Here is a 17007-nt window from a genome sequence, read left to right on the forward strand (position 1 = left end):
TGGTGGGTTGCCATGGACCTTGAGATGGGTGCTCTACATTCTAACCTGACGTGGGATCTGGTTTCTCTACTTGCTGGTGCTCGACCTGTTGGTTGTCGTTGGGTGTTCTCAATTAAATATCTGCCTGATGGTACTGTTGAGCTACTGAAGGCTCGTCTCGTGGCAAAGGGGTACACTCAGACTTTCGGCGTTGATTACAATGAAACATTTTCACCGGTTGCGAAGATACCTTCAGTTCGGGTTCTGCTGTCCCTTACAGTCAATAATGGCTGGCATCTTCACCAGTTATATGTGAAGAATGCCTTTCTCCATGGCGACCTCCTTGAAGAGGTGTATATGGAGCAACCTCCAGGGTATGTTGCTTAGGGGGAGTTGTCCTCTTCTGGCTATCGCCTCAAGAAATCATTATATGGGTTGAAGCAGTCTCAACGTGCATGGTTTGGCAGATTTAGTGATGCAGTTATGAGGTTTGGCCTGAAACAGTGTGCTGTGGATCATTCAGTATTCAGTCATCAGTCCTCAACAGGATGTATTATGTTGATTGTATATGTCGATGATATCATTATTACAGGTAGTAACTCAGGGGGAATTCAGAAACTGAAGGCTTTCTTACAAAAAGAGTTCGCTACAAAGGACTTGGGACGTCTCAGATATTTCCTTGGATAGAAGTGGCATACTCCTCTGGTTGCTTATCTCTATCACAGAGAGTATGTTTTGGATTTGTTGGAAGAAACAAGAAATCTTGGTGTAAAACCTGTGTCTGCACCTATGGATCCCAACGTAAAACTAGTTCCAGAAGAGGGTGACTTGTTGGAGGATCCTGGTAGGTATAGAAGGTTGGTGGGTAAGCTCATATACGTTACTGTTACTCGTCCTGATATATCCTATGCCGTTGGAGTGGTTAGTTAGTACATGACCTCTCCTCGTACTTCACATTGGAGTGCAGTAGTTCAAATCCTCAAGTATCTGAAGGGTGCACCAGGAAAGGCTTACTATTCAAGCAGCATGGTGATATGCAAATTGAGGGGTTCTCTAATGCTGATTGGGCTGGATTTCCTTCTGATAGGAGATCAACTACGGGGTACTATACCTTTGTGGGAGGCAACCTTGTTTCATGGAAAAGTAAAAAGCAGGACATCATTGCAAAGTCAAGTGCTGAGGCAGAATACAGAACAATGGCCTATACTAGTACAAAGATATTTTGGTTGAGGTCACTCCAGTCTGAGATTGGTGTTGTCTTTCCTTCACCTTCACAGTTGTATTGTGACAACAGGGCTTCCATCTATATTGCGACAAATCCAGTCTTCCATGAGGGAACAAAACATATCGAAGTCGACTGTCATTTCATTCGTCAGAGAATTCAGAAAGGGGAGATAGGTACTGTATTCACTTGTTTTGCAGAACAGTTGGCTGATAGTTCACAAAACCATTGAGCAAAGCAAACTTGACTGACATTTGTAGCAAGCTAGGAATGTATAACTTATAATTCCAGCTTGAGGGGGAGTGTTAGAATAAGCCTATGGACATTCTAGTAATTGTACCTTTCTTTTAGTATATAAATAAATCAGTGAGGGGGAGACAACCCTAACTCACATTTCTCTTTCTCTATCTCTCTCGTAACAGAGAGTAACGGTGTGAAAGAGAAGATTCATTGGATGAGTATAGTAGTAGATAACAAAGCGCATATTGGTTCTAGTTTTGTTTTACGCTTCGACATCTTTTTGCATCAGTTATACTTTCTAGTGTCGACTGCTATATCAAATTTTATTTTCTAGTAATGGTTGAATATTGATCCCTAGGACAGAGAAACTTTCAAATCTCTGGCTTGTGAAACTTTCTAATCCATTTCGCTCTTCTTGGTAGCATCGCATTTGTACCCCTGATAAAATTCATACTTGATATTATTTTTCCCTTGCCTCAATGTGATGCCGAAAACCCAGTTGAAAATGACACTCGGTTAGAATGAGTTTTATTGATAAGATCTGATAAAGTAAACAAGCACCAAAAACAAAGAAAACTCTAGGGAAGGTTTTTATGAACAACACTTCAAATCTTCCATCTAAGTCCAAAGCATGCCCATGACCCTCTTAATAACCATCCTTTGATGTTTATTTGAAAATCCTAGAATGCTCATGTGCTACCGAATAACCCCAAACAAATAATATAAATAGCACACTACCTGATGGTTCTCTTATAAATAAAACCGAAATAGAGGTATGTTTTCTTAAAAAGCTTAGATGTTGCTTCTGCATCAGTACTCCTAGCTGAGAAGAACTCGGGTCCGACGAGTTAGCTTCTTAATACTGTTGGGGCAAATATGCTTCTATTTCTTGGAATTCAGCCTTCATAATCCATGTGCTTTCGATGATTGATTTGTACTTCCAGCTGATTAGGATCTTTTTCAACACTCCATTTTGTGTGACGTAGTCTTTGTATCAAGTATGCTTTAATATCTTCTGCTGGTCTTTTAGGAAGTTAATCATCCTGGGTAATCGTATAAATCAGCAAATTTGAGAACAAAACCGATGTTGAGTTCTGGGGGTAATTCCAACAGATAGGCATTTGGTCCCACCTTTTGTAATATTGTGCACAGCCAAAATTTCGTTGCTTTCAAATTGTGATGTATACTTTTGTAGAAGTCATCCCTTCTTCAAGAATACCATGACCTGATCTCCCACTTCATACTCAGTCCTTTGCAAATTAGATCTATTTATATTTGCAATTGTTGGCTTCAATCGTACTCTTAGCTTCTTCATACAACGATTTATATGTTTGGCATAGGCATCGACATCATCAGTGATCTGCATATCTTCAGGCCAAGGAATTGAATCTATCATATTATTTGGTGATCGGTGTGCATTAAGTTATATGATTATATTTGACTGATATATTTATATCGGCCATATCAGTTATATGATTATATCAGTTTGAATTGGGTGATGGATTCTCATGATCTTAGAAATAGTGAAATGTAATGTTTCGACTGTGTGTTTGTGTTTACTTCTATTTTTAATGATTTAGTTCAAATGCTGTTTATCTGATTGTCTGTTAAAATTTTTAGCTACTACCAGTTTTTTCAGAGGCTTTTGACATGTACTCCTCAAGGTGAGGTGCACCTAAAACCTTTCGAGGCGTTAATAAAAAATGCAATGTCCAAAAGGCGCAAGCCTCAGGTGAGTGGGTTGTGATGAGGTGCAAAAGGCATATGCCTTCCACTGGAAGCATACACCTTCGACTAAAAGCATAAACCTTTCACTTGAGGAGTACGCCTTTCAGGCAACTTGCTCAAAAAGCATAATTTTCACAACTCAAACCCCCCAAATTTCATTTTCACTTTTTTTCTTTAATTTTTCTTCCCCTAATCACCTATTAAAACTTAGGCAAGGTTTAAAATTTCGGTTTTGGCCATAGCCGAAACTAAAATCTTGGCCGAAAAACTGAAATTTCAGCTGAACCGAAATTTGATAAAAAAATAGAAATTTCAGCAAAAACTTGAAATTAAAAAATATATGTTGCCTATATTTCAGAAATTTCGGCTGAAATCCGAAATTTCGGCATTTCAGCCGAAATTTAAAACCATGTACTCAGGTTAAGTATAGCCTATTAAGACAATTTTTAAGAAAGGGTTTTAAGAGATTAAAGAGAGTTTTGTTGTTTCAGGAACTTTTGTCATGTCCTTTGTTTTTGGGATTACTCTCCAACCATCTGATGGAATCAAAATTCGTCGCTTCCGATGGATTTTTCTCAAGAAAATGAAACTTTTGTTTGAGGAAAACTTTGTGATTGTGCATTCCTTTACTCGGTGAATAAAAAACCCTAATTTTTTTGCGTATTTCCTTTTTATATCCATACAAAGCTATTTTTCTCAAATATTTGAGGCTACTGTAGTGAATTTGATCTTCTTCATATATATCCATCGCTTCGTTGTCTTCTTTGGTTGGTAACCTGGTAATGATAGATTATTTTGTTAATGCATTGATGGTTGAATGATAATTTTTTTTAGTTTTTAGTATTTTTATACTTTTTCTTATTTTTTTAATTTTTAATTTGAAATTCAGAGAATGGCTTTCCTTATGTCTTCTCCATTGAAAACACTGGCACTAAAGCAAAAGCATAGAAAACCACTATTTTAACTAAAGAAATGATAATATACACAATAAAAATATGCAAAACACTAACATCACTGCATATATCATTGCGTACTGGGCGCCCTCATTTGCATGGGGCAACTAGGGACAACTGCAAAGTACAAGCACAAGTTATATTCATTAATTCATGACACTAGTATAATTGTATAACGATTTAATGGTAGAATGTGATCATTTGTTTTTATTATTTCCTCATTTTTGTTAATATTTACCTATATAAATATTTATTTTGATCATTTCATTCTTTGTTTACTATTTAACTATAAATATTTTATTTTGGGTTTTGCTAATGCAGCGCTAAGGGCACTGGTTAAGCATCATTTAATGAACTTGGGGATCTTGAAATTACACATACTTCGATGGAAAAAATCTCAAAATGGGTGTGGTAACTTACCAACTTCTCCAAAAGTTGAAAGACGTTATTTATACTTTAACACTCCCCCGCACGTGTGGCCACTTGGCAAACATGTGGCACATGTGGTTCCACTTTGGGTTGACCATCGCATGTTGATTTTTACTATTCGAGAGGTATGAACTCGAGACCTTTGGCTCTGATACCATGTTAACTTACCAACTTCTCCAAAAGCTTAAGCTTTGGGAGAAAGGCGTTATTTATCTTTTATACTTTAACAGGGTGTAAAAGTATAAAAGTGCGCGCAAAATCATGTTCCCAATGGTCATTAAATGATGCCTAACGAGTGCCCAGCAAAACCCATTTATTATTAATTTTACTTTTATTATTGTAGACACCCAATTTTGTCAAGGTGGAACTAATGATAGGTTGTCGCGAGGAAGAGTCTCATGACGAGTCCCAGAGCACCTGTAGTCTTTATCTTAATTTCTCTCTAGGTTATGAAACTAGGATAATTTTTCAAAAAATGAACTTTACCGCATAGGTGAAACAAAAGCTCGTCTTTACACGGTATGCCACCTTTCACGGCACGGCCAAAAAGCCCATTTTCACACGGCCTTTCAACTGAGAAGTTAGCTTTGAGTAAAAAACATTCGTTTTTACCCAAAAACACTTTGTGTTCTGAAAACCACCGATATTAGGTTCATTGGAATCTCCTCGGAACGAGGAATCCAACGGATCTCACCGCGTGCAATTCGGAGTTCAAACGGTGGAGTTACGGTCCGACGAAAGTCCCTGAAACCCCGTCAAAAGAGAGGAAAAAGCACGTTTTTCGAAACAAAGAGACGAAAAATCACATTTTCTTAAATGTTGCCGATCAGGGCCAATTTCGCACTCTGTGAAATTGTGACCTGAAGCCCTATTTATTTTCGCACTCTGCGAAATTGTGACCCGAACCCCTATTATAAATAGGGGGGGGGGGGGTAAGAGTAGAAATCTGATTTTAAGTTTTTAACTATTCTCTAGTTTAATTTTAAAATTTCTTGTTATTTTTCTCTTCTGGTTTTTCAGTTCAAAAACCCTTATGAATATCAGAAAATCCTAGTTTCTTTGCTTTAGAAGAGAGAAAGTAGAGAAGTTCTTGGGTAGCTCACACTGGGCGTCGGCATTCTGCTGAATTTTCGAAGATTCGGAGCGACATCCTTCAAATAACGTCTTTATTCTGTCGAATTTCGCAGGACTACGAGCTATTTTTCCATAATAGCGTAGTTGTTCAGCCGAAACCTCGGGAAACTCGAAGCTCTTTCGTCAAAATAGCGGTGTTGTTCTGCTGAATTTTGGAGAACACGAGGCCCTATTATCTAAATAGCGCTGTTGTTCTGCCGAAATCTTGGCAAAATTGAAGCCCCTTCAAAATAGCACCGTTGTTCTGCTGAATTTAGGAGAACGCAAGGCCCTATTATCTAAATAGCGTCGTTGTTCTGCCGAAATCTCGGCAAACCCGAAGCTCTTTTGTCCAAGCAACGCTGTTGTTCTGCCGAAATCTCGGTAACCCTGAAGCCCTCTTATCTAATTAGCGCCGTTACGCCGCCGATTTCTTGACAAGGTCTCGCTCCTTCGGTAAATTTACATTTATTTCCTAGCTTTCTGTATTTCTATTACAAAACTCGGTGCAGGGTAGTTACGGGGTTTATGGCTCCTTTTGTCCTAAATTGAAATCCCAAGTAGGCAACCAAGAGGGTTAATTGGTTCCCTTTTAAAAATTTGCTCTTTTTAAATCCCTTTTTAAGATTCACCCTTGATCTAATCTTGTGCTAATCAAGTTTTAGTTTAGTTGTGTGGATTTGAGATCTTGAAGCACTTTTAAGATTTTAGTTACTAGATGACACTAGATGATTTCCTAGTTAGTTAATATGATATAACAAAGATGATTATGAGCTAACTAGAGATAAAGAGGCATTCATAGAGAAGAGATAGAGGGGATAGAGAAAATACCACACATGAAGCACACAAGATTTTATAGTGGTTCGGTCTTCAACTAGACCTACTCCACTCTTCCAAGTTTGTCTCCTTGGGCAGTTCACTAAGATGAGATTTCACTATAGCCAAATCCCCCGGCTGTACAAGAATCTTCTCCGCCTCCGAGGGAACAAACCCTCTTTGCACAACCACCTCCAAGAAGTCAACCCTAATTTCCCACCGCCTCAAAGGGTATAACTTCTCTTCGCGAACCGCCTCCAAGGAGATTAACCCTCTTTGCAAACCGCCTCCAAGGGATCACTCCTCTTTGCGAACCGGATTCACTTTTGTTGTTGGGCCGAATCGTAGACCCCAATTACAATAGATAGGAAAAAGATGAAGCTCACTCAATGCCTCTTGATAGGCTAATACATACAATCAATAGCTCACAATCTCTCCAAAATATTACACCAATAAAGCCCTATGGAGATCTTCTTCAAGTATGAAAAATGCAAGTTCAAAGCTCTTGAAGAAAACTAATGGATTTGAAGGTTTAAGCTCCAATAAGGTTTTCAATAAGTCCAAAAGTTCTTGAATCCATGATAAAACCATATATTTATAGTCCATAATGATTTATGACCGTTTGGAGGTGATTTGGGCAAGAAAAGATCCAAAACGGAACAAAAAAGCAACTAGCCTTTAAACCCCAACGGCTAGTTTTTCGCGTTGTCCCGGTCGACCGGGGTCGCACGGTCGCCCGTCGGAGGGCGCCTGGAATTTTAAAAAACTGCAATTTGACTGCCCCGGTCGGTCGCGGCTGCAAAAACAGTTTCTGGCCGCGATCTTCTAAAATTCATTTCTCACTCGTTTCGTATCGGATTTTGACGCTCTTATACTTGATTTGAATGGAAACGATGAGATCTATATATTAAAAATATTTCCAAAAATATTTGAAAATGTTTTGGACAGATTAAAGTGGAAATAAGTTGCTGTCCATCATTCATGGTTTTAAATTTCAGCCGAAACGTTTCGTTTCGGCTGAAATATTTCGTTTCGGCCGAAATATTTCGGTTTCGGTGGAAAACGAAACGAAATTCACAATGAGTCGAAAAAGTACCAAACTTCGCCGAAACGTTTCGGAAATTTTGGCCGAAACGTTTCGTTTCGGAAATTTCGGTGAAACGTTTCGGTGAAATTTCGGTGAAATTTTTACAAGATTTCGTCCGAAATTTCGTACCGAAACCGAAACGTTTCAGTTTCGGTGATGACCGAAACCGAAACCGAGATTTAAAACCTTGCCATCATTCAAGTGCCAATTTTGATGTCATTCACTTTTCAACTTAACGTAGCACTTGAGATTTAAATCCTTGGACTATGACCTTTTGTTTTAAGAATATTTAGGACCTTTGAAAATGGTTTTTCATGAAATATACTTTGGTCTCAATGGTGGTTTTGAAAAGGGAATGAAAAACTCTTTGAAATGCAAAATCACATGAAAAAGATCTCCAATACAATTTAGAAATGTAAAACTACTTAGCACCTTGATCGTATTGGCGTCAAAGGTCTTCCTTGGGATCTTGGGCTTGGAAGTGAACACTTGAAAAAGCTTGCATCTTCACTTTGAATGCTTGAGATAGTCACCAACACTTGTTCATCTTCAAGCTCGTCTTGGCATTATGCAAGGCATGCTTGTGGGATCTTTAAGTTGAGCTTTATGCTTGGAAATCTTCCAAGGATTATGCCTCCAATGTGTGCAAGCTCTCTTAGTTCCTTTGCACATGTTGATCCTCAAGCCTTGTGTTGTGTTGTATTATGTAATGGCGATATGACATATGAAGTTCATGTCTAAGACACAACACTCAAAGACAACACATTAGTTCATAAAGACTAATCAATTTGGGTTTGCTAGCATCAAAATAAGAAGGTAAAGGTGAATGTTTGAACCCTTGGGCTTACATAAATCCTGTAACGTAAACCCCTCTCCTCTCTGTAAATAGGGCTACGTTCCCTCTCCTTATCCCACCACTCTGTCTCCGGTCCCACCATAGACAAACGAGACAGAGACGAGAGCCCTGACGCTCCAAGGAGTTGGACAAACGGAGGGTATCATAAACCCAAAGTTTCTTTTCCCTTCTATAATGTCTTCTCCATTTGATTTAGTTAACCTGATTGTGGTCAACTGCGAGATCTTTCGGGACTCATATAACAGCATATGATCTCAATCAGGATAACAACTGCTTATTTTCTTTCTTTTGTAAATTCATTTTTTTTACATTCTAGAACTAAGCCTAATCCAAATAAAGGATAAAAAGACAATTATTTTGATTAAATTCTTCAAAAATGCCAAAACAAGTCAAGAGATCGGATTTATCCGGGCAAGAGGGGTGCCTAACACCTTCCCCGATTGTAACCATAACCCTTACTCAGATATCTGTAAGCACCAGGCCTTAACAAACAGAGCAAAATTACAGGTTCCTGGCCCAGAGCAAAAGAACCCCTTTGGTTACTGTTCCTCGAATGAAACTCGGGTACTTATCCCCTTTTCATCGGAAGAATTGGAACGGGTCCTAGGTCCTAACCTAGGGGCGACTCTGAGTTTCTCTTTCTTATGAGATCCGGACCACAATCCCGAGTTCACAAGAAACGCAGATCAACAAAACACTCCTAGAAAATCCGAAGTGGTGATCCCGCTGCCCACCGCGCACGGGGAAAAATCGGCTCCCACAATTATGTATATATTTTTATTAGAAATTTAATATTAAGGAGGCGGGGCGAGGATGTAGTAAATATGACTGGACATGAGGTACCTAAGAGGGATATCTTTCGCTATCTTGGTTCAATCTTACGTAAGGAAGGAGAGATTGAAGAGGATGTTACCACAGAATAAGAGAAGGTTGGTTGAAGTGGAAGCATGCTTCATGAGTTCTGTGCGATCGTAAAATGCCTACCAAGTTGGAAGGAAAAGTTTTATAAGACAGTTGTGAGGCCAGCCATGTTGTACGGCTTAGAATGTTGGGCCACCAAGAAGCGGCATGTGCATAAGATGAGTGTAGCGGAGACGCAAATGCTTAGATGGATGTGCGACCGCACAAGGTTAGATAGAATTAAAAATGAAGACATCCGTAAAATGTGGGGATGGCACCAAGATGAGAGATCAACCCTTTAGATGGTTTGGGTATATCCAACATAGGCCTTTGGATGCTCCAGTGAGAGGAAGTGACTCGTGCCAAGTTGATGGAGTAAAAAGAGGTAGGGGCAGACTGAAAACAACTTGGGTAGAAACAGTGAGCAAAGACTTGATAGCTGGGAACATAACAGAGAACATGACCTTGGATAGGAGAGAGTGGAAGAAAATGATCCATGTAGACGAACCCAAGTAGTGTCAGGATTAGACTTTTAGTCAATTTGAGCTGGGTACATTCTTTCACCTTCTTCATGAAAATTTTCTAAAGGATTCATTAGCTGACCCCAACTAGTTTGGGGCAAAGGCTTAGTTGAGTTGAGTTGAGAAATTTAATATTAATTCTTTATGAGTAAATGATTTTTTGAGTTATTTCCCTTTTCCTTTGCTATCTTTAATATTTCAAATATCTTCTCTAAATAGCAATTTACTATTTATTTTGTTTGTTTAATGTTTTTTTTATAAATTTTTAGCTTTATAAATATTTGTTTCGCTCATGTACCAATTTTTTAAATATTTACCTTTTATTAGGAAATTATTCTTTATTTTTCCTACAATAATAATATACCTAATAAGTTGATTAATGTAGCTTTTAGGATATCATATATTTCCTAATCTAACAAGAGAACTTAATCTACGTTAATTAACATAACTTTGTTTAACTTGTGTAAGGATTGCTTTTGGTGGCTTAGAATTACCACTGGCGATCAGTTTTTGGGTTCTATATGTGTAATTGAGATCGTTGATATTGTAAGCCATAATGACAAGACACATGGTATCGGTCCCATGTCAACCGTACGATAAAGGACTATTGAAAATCAATGGTTTAAAATTAATGTTAAATATTAAGTTTTAGGCCCCTTATGGGGACATGTAAGTGTAAACAGACCATTGATCTTGTAGGTCGTCATGAGTCGATCCAAATCCTTATGGTGTCATGCCAAAAAGACATCGCATTTGTAAGTTACAGGACTACAAAAAATTGACTGTTGAGTTTTCTAGGTCTTAGACTTACAGATGGGGTGTTAGTTTCTACATGGGACTAGAACCATTTAGGTCACCTCACGATGGCCTACAAGAGCAATGGTCTCGATTACAGTTATATGTCCCCCTGCGAGACCTTTCCGTAAGAGGTTATTGTAGGATCGATCTCTATTCTCAATTCTTCACATAGTAAGTTTAAAAGATAGGAAGGAGCCTCTATAACAAAGATAGAGTTACGAAATGTGTCTTTAGGGCTAGGAAGTTTCTCACGGCAATATAATAAACTCTTCAATTATTTATATCTGAGCGAGGAAAAGAGGGAGCGATCTCACACAGCACAAGTTCCCTCTACTATTCTTGGAATTGTTCCATACAACTTTTGAAACATTTCTTCATAAAGAAACCTAATCCTGTCAATCCTATTCCCACAAAATTCAGTGGTTGTACTTCATTTGAACGAGTATACAGCGTATAGATCTTGACGTGCTCAGTTCAAATTTGGTGTCTGATCCTTGAGTGTATGAAAGGTGGGAATGGAATTTGGATTTTTCTTTGATATCAAGTAGACGAAAATCGATAGGAAAAAGAAGAAAAGGAAGAGAAAGAAATTTTTAATGAATGGTCTAAATGTCATACGGTTAGCCCACCTTTTCTATTAAAAATTTAAAATCAGCGATATTTACAAAACAGACATATCTACCCTTGCTGACATAAGTAATGCAAAAAAACCCACTAACATTGATATATTATGTACATTCTCTCAAGTCTGAACACTCTTGGCAACCACTTGAGATCAAAACTACATTATCTTTGTGGTAAACGTTCACCTTATGATCACTATCTTGACATTTTTTATTTTCTGTTATGGTGTATATGATTGAACAACATATTGCATAACAATTTGTCCGCTCCATCATCATAACATTACTATGCAAATTGCAAAATTTGTATTTACAGATATAATTGCTTTGTAGAGTTTAACTTGGTTTTATATTAAAACAGGCTATAGCAAGAGGACTAAAAGACCCGTCATTTCGAGTGATTCAAAATCATTTCGCCACCTCTAGAAATCTGGGAGAGGTTGCTGCAAAGGTATAATATCCAAATCAGACTACATTGTTTCCGTATATATACATATATAGAACAAACATAGCGTCATGCCAAATTTTAAGGTTGCTTATACCACCTCACTTTCTTGTCCAACTGAGAAAGGGATTCACATTCAATGTGAAAATCTCCCTTGGTTAGATGTTTCGCTTGTCCAACTGAGGAAGTTTCTGAGGAATTGCAAACTCATGGAGGACCCAGCAGATGCATCACTGAAAGAGTGATGCATACTTTGCTTTTGCGTACCCATTCTATTCTTCTGGATAATATGACCAGGCATCACAGCTATTCAATATGTATGTATATGCCTATGGGCATATAGGTCATTGTATATTTCTCTCTTTATATATAAATACATAAGTGAGGGGGAGTCTCTCCAACTCACAATCTTCTCTTCTCATTCTTTTCCTCAACATGGTATCAGAGCCCTAAGGTTTTGATTCCCTAGGGACCCCCTCTCTTCTTCTCTCCCCTCTCCTCTAACCATAACCCTAACTCCACCTCTCCTCCCCCCACTGTCCCTTTCCTCTACCCCTGACCCTAACCCTAACCCAAGACACCCCCCGCCCCCGAATCCCTCCCTAGCCCCCTGCGCCCCTCCTTTCCCTTCCCAGCCTCCCCCTTTCCCTCCCCAGCCACCCCGCGCCCCTCCTTTCCCTCCCCAGCCCCCCGCGCCCCTCCCTTTTTCCCTCCCCAGCCTCCCCGTGCCCCTCCCTCTCGCCTCCTCTCCACCCGTACCCCCTCCCTCTTCTCTTCCAGCCCCCACGCCCCTCCCTTTCCCTCCCTCCCTTTCCAACTGCGCCCCCGTACCCCCCTCCCTCTCGCCCCCTCTCCACTCGCGTCCCTTCCCCTTTTATCCCCAGCCCCTCACACATACAAAAAAACAAAAGTAAAATAAAATAACAATTTCTATAACCTAGAAACCTACTCCCACATCTTTTCTTTCTTCTTCTAATGGCTTAAATCTCTTTTACCTACTTTCCTCTTCTCTTCGCGGCTCCGATCTTTTATCCCTAGATCCGTTTGTCTTCATTATGTCATCAAGAGTTTCTTTCATGCCCTATTGATCATTTGTCTCTCTTCGGAGCCGCGTTCTCCATTATTGATTTCTCTGCTCTCCGCCTCTGCATCGTTTCTTCTCATTAGTTGATTCTCTCTCTCTTTGATTATTTACTCATCGATAGCCCCGTTATTGAGGATCCCTCTCTCGGGCGGCCCCCAATGGCTATTGTTCCTACCACTCACCCATCCTCACCCTCTTATAACTCCCCGTCTTCTTCGATAGATGGTTCATTTCCTCCAATGACCACAGTCAGACTTGATGGTTCCAATTATCTGAATTGGAAAGTGGCCGTGGAGACCTATCTTATTGCTAGGGGGAAGACCTCTATTCTTTGTCGTGACCCCCTTCTAGTGATCCCACTTATGAGAAGCGGGAGCAAGATGATGCTCTTATTCGTACTCTCCTCTGGCAGAGTATGTCCCCTGAGATTGCCGGGACCATGATACACCTTTCCACTTCTTGCTAGGTTTGGGATCATACTGCTATTACCTTCTTGGGAAAGGCAACCTATCTCGAATCTGTGCCACCTATTCTCAGTGGATGAACCTTCGCCGTGGAGACACTCTTCTCTTGACCTACCACAGTCAGTTTGTTTCCCATTGCCAGCAGTTAGATGTTCTTATGCCTCTTACCACTGATTTGACTACAGCCGCTTAGCAGCGTGATCAGATACGTGTCGTTCAGTTTCTCGAGACTTTGGGTCCTGAGTTCATGCACCTTCGTCAGCAAATATTTGGGTCTGACACGATGCCCTCTCTTTAGGAGGTTTATTTGCGTGCCCAACAATGTGCTCTTGGTGACTCTGTGTAGGCTCATTCGGTCGATATTACTGCCATTGCTGCCTATGGCGTAGGTGATCGTGCTACACGCGGTGGGGGCACCTTTAGCCGTGGCCGTGACTCTGGTCGTGGCGGTGGACGCTATCTTTTTGTAGGGCGTGGTGGCCGATCACGTCCATATTGCTCGGACTGTCGTCATGAGGGATACTATATGAAGACTTGTTATGTACTGCACCTTGAGTTTCGTCCTTCCTCTGAGTCTTGTTTTGGCCGCTCCGCATATCTAGCAGCACTAGAATCTTCAAAGGAGTCCTCTCCTTAGTTTCGCCCATCACTGGGCCTCATGCTGATGAGGTCTTTATGTCTCGTGCCGACTATGATGAGTTACAGCATCTCAGGTCTACCAGCCATCCCCCGACTGCGACTTTTGCTCAGCTAGGTAGCTCCTCTGCATCTCTTCTTACTAGCTCCAGATCGTGGATCATAGATTTTGGAGCCTCCAATCATATGACAGGTACTTCTTCCTCACTTAGTTCATTTTGTCTTCTTTCTGATCAGTCTATCACAGTTGCTGATGGGAGCTCCACTCCTATCTCTGGTGTTGGTGATATTTCTCCTCGTGTTGGTCTAACATTGTCCTTTGTCCTATGTGTGCCAAAGTCACCATTTAGTTTACTCTCAGTTAGTCAGATTACTAAAAAGCCCAACTGTTCTGTCTCATTTTATCCCTCTTTTTGCTTGTTTCAGGATCTCTTGACTGGGAGGATGATTGGCTCTGGTCGTGAGATTGATGGGCTTTATCGTCTGGACTGTAGCCCTCCTCGTGCCATTTTACACAGCTCCAGCGACGCATATCAATGGCACTGCCGTCTTGGACATCCCAGCCTTGATCGTTTGCAGTGTGGACATCTATCGTTTCTTCTTCTGTTACACCTTTTTCGTGCGAGGCCTGTGAACTTAGGAAACACCATAGGGTGTCCTTCCTGTCTAGGCCTGTTAGTCGGGCCTCACACCCTTTTGATTTAGTGCATTCCGATGTATGGGAGCCTCGCGGACTACCTCTGTTTTTGGACATCGCTATTTTGTCATATTTATTGATGATTATTCATGTATGTGTTGGCTTTACTTAAGGACCGCTCAGAAGTGTTATCTGTTTTTCGTACTTTTCATTCAAAAGTTACTAACCAATTTAATTGCACTATTAAATGCCTTCGCACTGATAATGCCAAGGAATATTTCTCAAAATCCAATGGTTTTGAGGAGTTCCTTTCCACTTGTGGTATCCTTCATCAATATTCCTGTGCTCACACCTCTTAACAGAATGGAGTTGCCGAACGGAAAATGCGATCCTTATTAGATGGAGCTCGCACTCTTCTCTTCCAGATGTGAGTTCCCAAGTCTTATTGGGGTGATGCAGTTCTCACTACTATCTATTTTGCCAATCGACTTCCTTCCTCTGTTCTAGGCGGTTCATCCCCTTTTTCACTTTTATGTCCTCATCATGAGCCGTTTCCTATTACTCCTCGGGTCTTCAGGTGTGTTTGCTTTGTCCACTACCTTGGGCCTGGATTGGATAAATTAGATCTTAAATCTGAATGATGTATTTTTATCGGCTACTCACGGACCCAGAAAGGTTATCGCTGTTATAGCCCTCGGTTACGTCGATCCTATGTCTCGGCAGATATTACCTTCTAGAGAGTGATCCCTTCTTTCTGAGCTCTCCGGATACAACGCCTCTCTCTCATTCTTCAGATCTTCCTCTACCGATTCCCGTTCTTCCTGACCCGGTAGTCAGTCCATCTCCATCGTCTCTCTTACCTTCTCCTGCTGTGGTTCCTGTTCCTGAAACCTCTCTTCCCTTACTGGTACCTGTTCGGCCTCCAGCTCCCGTCACTAAGACCTATCAGTACCGCCATACCTCTGCAGCTCATCCATCTCTAGCAGCGCCATCGTCAGCCCTTCTGGAGTTCCCTCCTTCCACCTCCGAGGTATCTGTCGAGTCTTCTATTGCCTCTTGCTCTCGTTCTCATAGTACTCCTCACCCTAATTCGTCTGTTCTTTCATATGATGCTCTCACACCTGTTTTTCACAGTTTTTTCTTCTCTCTATCTTCGGTTTCTTTGCCAGAGTCTTTGGCTGCCGCACTTGATCACCCGGGGTGGCGCGCTGCTATGGACCTTGAGATGGATGCCCTTCAGGTCAATCAGACTTGGTATTTAGTTCCTATGCCTCCTGGTGCACGTCCCGTTGGGTGTCGTTGGGTCTATACGGTCAAATATTTACCTGATGGCTCTGTTGAGCGCCTTAAGGCGCGCTTGGTTGCAAAATGGTACACTCAGACATTTGGAGTGGACTATGGTGAGACCTTTTCTCCTGTGGTAAAGAATCCCCCAGTCTGTGTTCTACTTTCTCTTGCTGTCAATCAGGGCTGGCCTCTACATCAGTTGGATGTCAAAAATGCATTTCTTCATGGTAAGCTCATAGAGGAGGTTTACATGGAGCAACCTCCAGGGTATGTTGCTCAGGGGGAGATGTCCTCCTCTCTGTGTCGATTAAAGAAATCCATTTACGGTCTCAAGCAGTCTCCTAGAGCATGGTTGGAAAGTTCAGTGATGCCATTATGCGCTTTGGCATAAAGCAGTGTGTAGTTGATCATTCTGTCTTCAACTATCAGTCTACAGTTGGGTGTGTACTCTTGATAGTCTATGTCGATGACATCATCATCACCGGCAGTGATACAACTGGGATTCAGAAATTGAAGACCTACTTGCAAAATGGGTTCTCTACCAAAGATTTAGGTCGTCTTAGATACTTCTTGGGTATTGAAGTTGCATATTCTACAAAGGGGATTTCCCTCTCACAAAGGAAATATGTCTTAGACTTACTTAAGGAGACAGGTTATCTTGGAGTGAAACCTGCCTCGGTTTCTATGTACTCAAATGTGAAGTTACTGCCTGAAGAGTGAGACTTGTTAGATGACCCAGGCAGATACAGGAGGATGGTTGGTAAACTTATCTATCTTACAGACACATGCCTAGATATCTCCTTTGCTGTTGGTGCTGTCAGTCAATTTATGAGTTCAGCTCGTACTTCACACTGGGTAGCGGTTCTTCAAATTCTTCGGTATTTGAAAGGTGCTCCAGGTAGAGGGTTGTTATTCAAGAAACATGGATATCAGAAGATAGAAGGGTACACAGATACAGATTGGGCAGGATCTCTAGCTGACAGGAGATCTACCACTGGATACTGCACATTTGTGGGAGGTAACCTAGTGTCATGGCGAAATAAGAAACAAGATGTTATCTCCAAATCTAGTGCAGAGGCGGAATCTATAGCGATGGCACACACAAGTGGAGAGCTTATTTGGTTACGCTCTCTCTTGTCAGAGATTGACTTCTCCCCATCATCTCTTTCTCAGTTATACTATGACAACA

At 40.8% G+C, this 17007-nt stretch overlaps 1 protein-coding gene across 6 annotated transcripts in view; it reads left to right on the forward strand.

Moving 5' to 3' along the window:
* The window catches only part of RUS5 (root UVB sensitive protein (Protein of unknown function, DUF647)), an 81727-nt gene that overhangs the window by 43707 nt on the left and 21013 nt on the right, over nt 1-17007 (forward strand). For all 6 annotated transcript variants that reach the window (XM_077365744.1, XM_077365748.1, XM_077365750.1 and 3 more), the window contains one exon: nt 11627-11716. In XM_077365744.1, coding sequence (XP_077221859.1) covers nt 11627-11716 — 90 coding nt within the window. The remainder of the gene's footprint in view (nt 1-11626; nt 11717-17007) is intronic.

This window comes from Tasmannia lanceolata, unplaced genomic scaffold (assembly GCF_043159265.1).
Source record: "Tasmannia lanceolata isolate RefF3 unplaced genomic scaffold, GAP_Taslan_0.1 ptg000023l, whole genome shotgun sequence".
Lineage (NCBI taxonomy): Eukaryota > Viridiplantae > Streptophyta > Magnoliopsida > Canellales > Winteraceae > Tasmannia > Tasmannia lanceolata.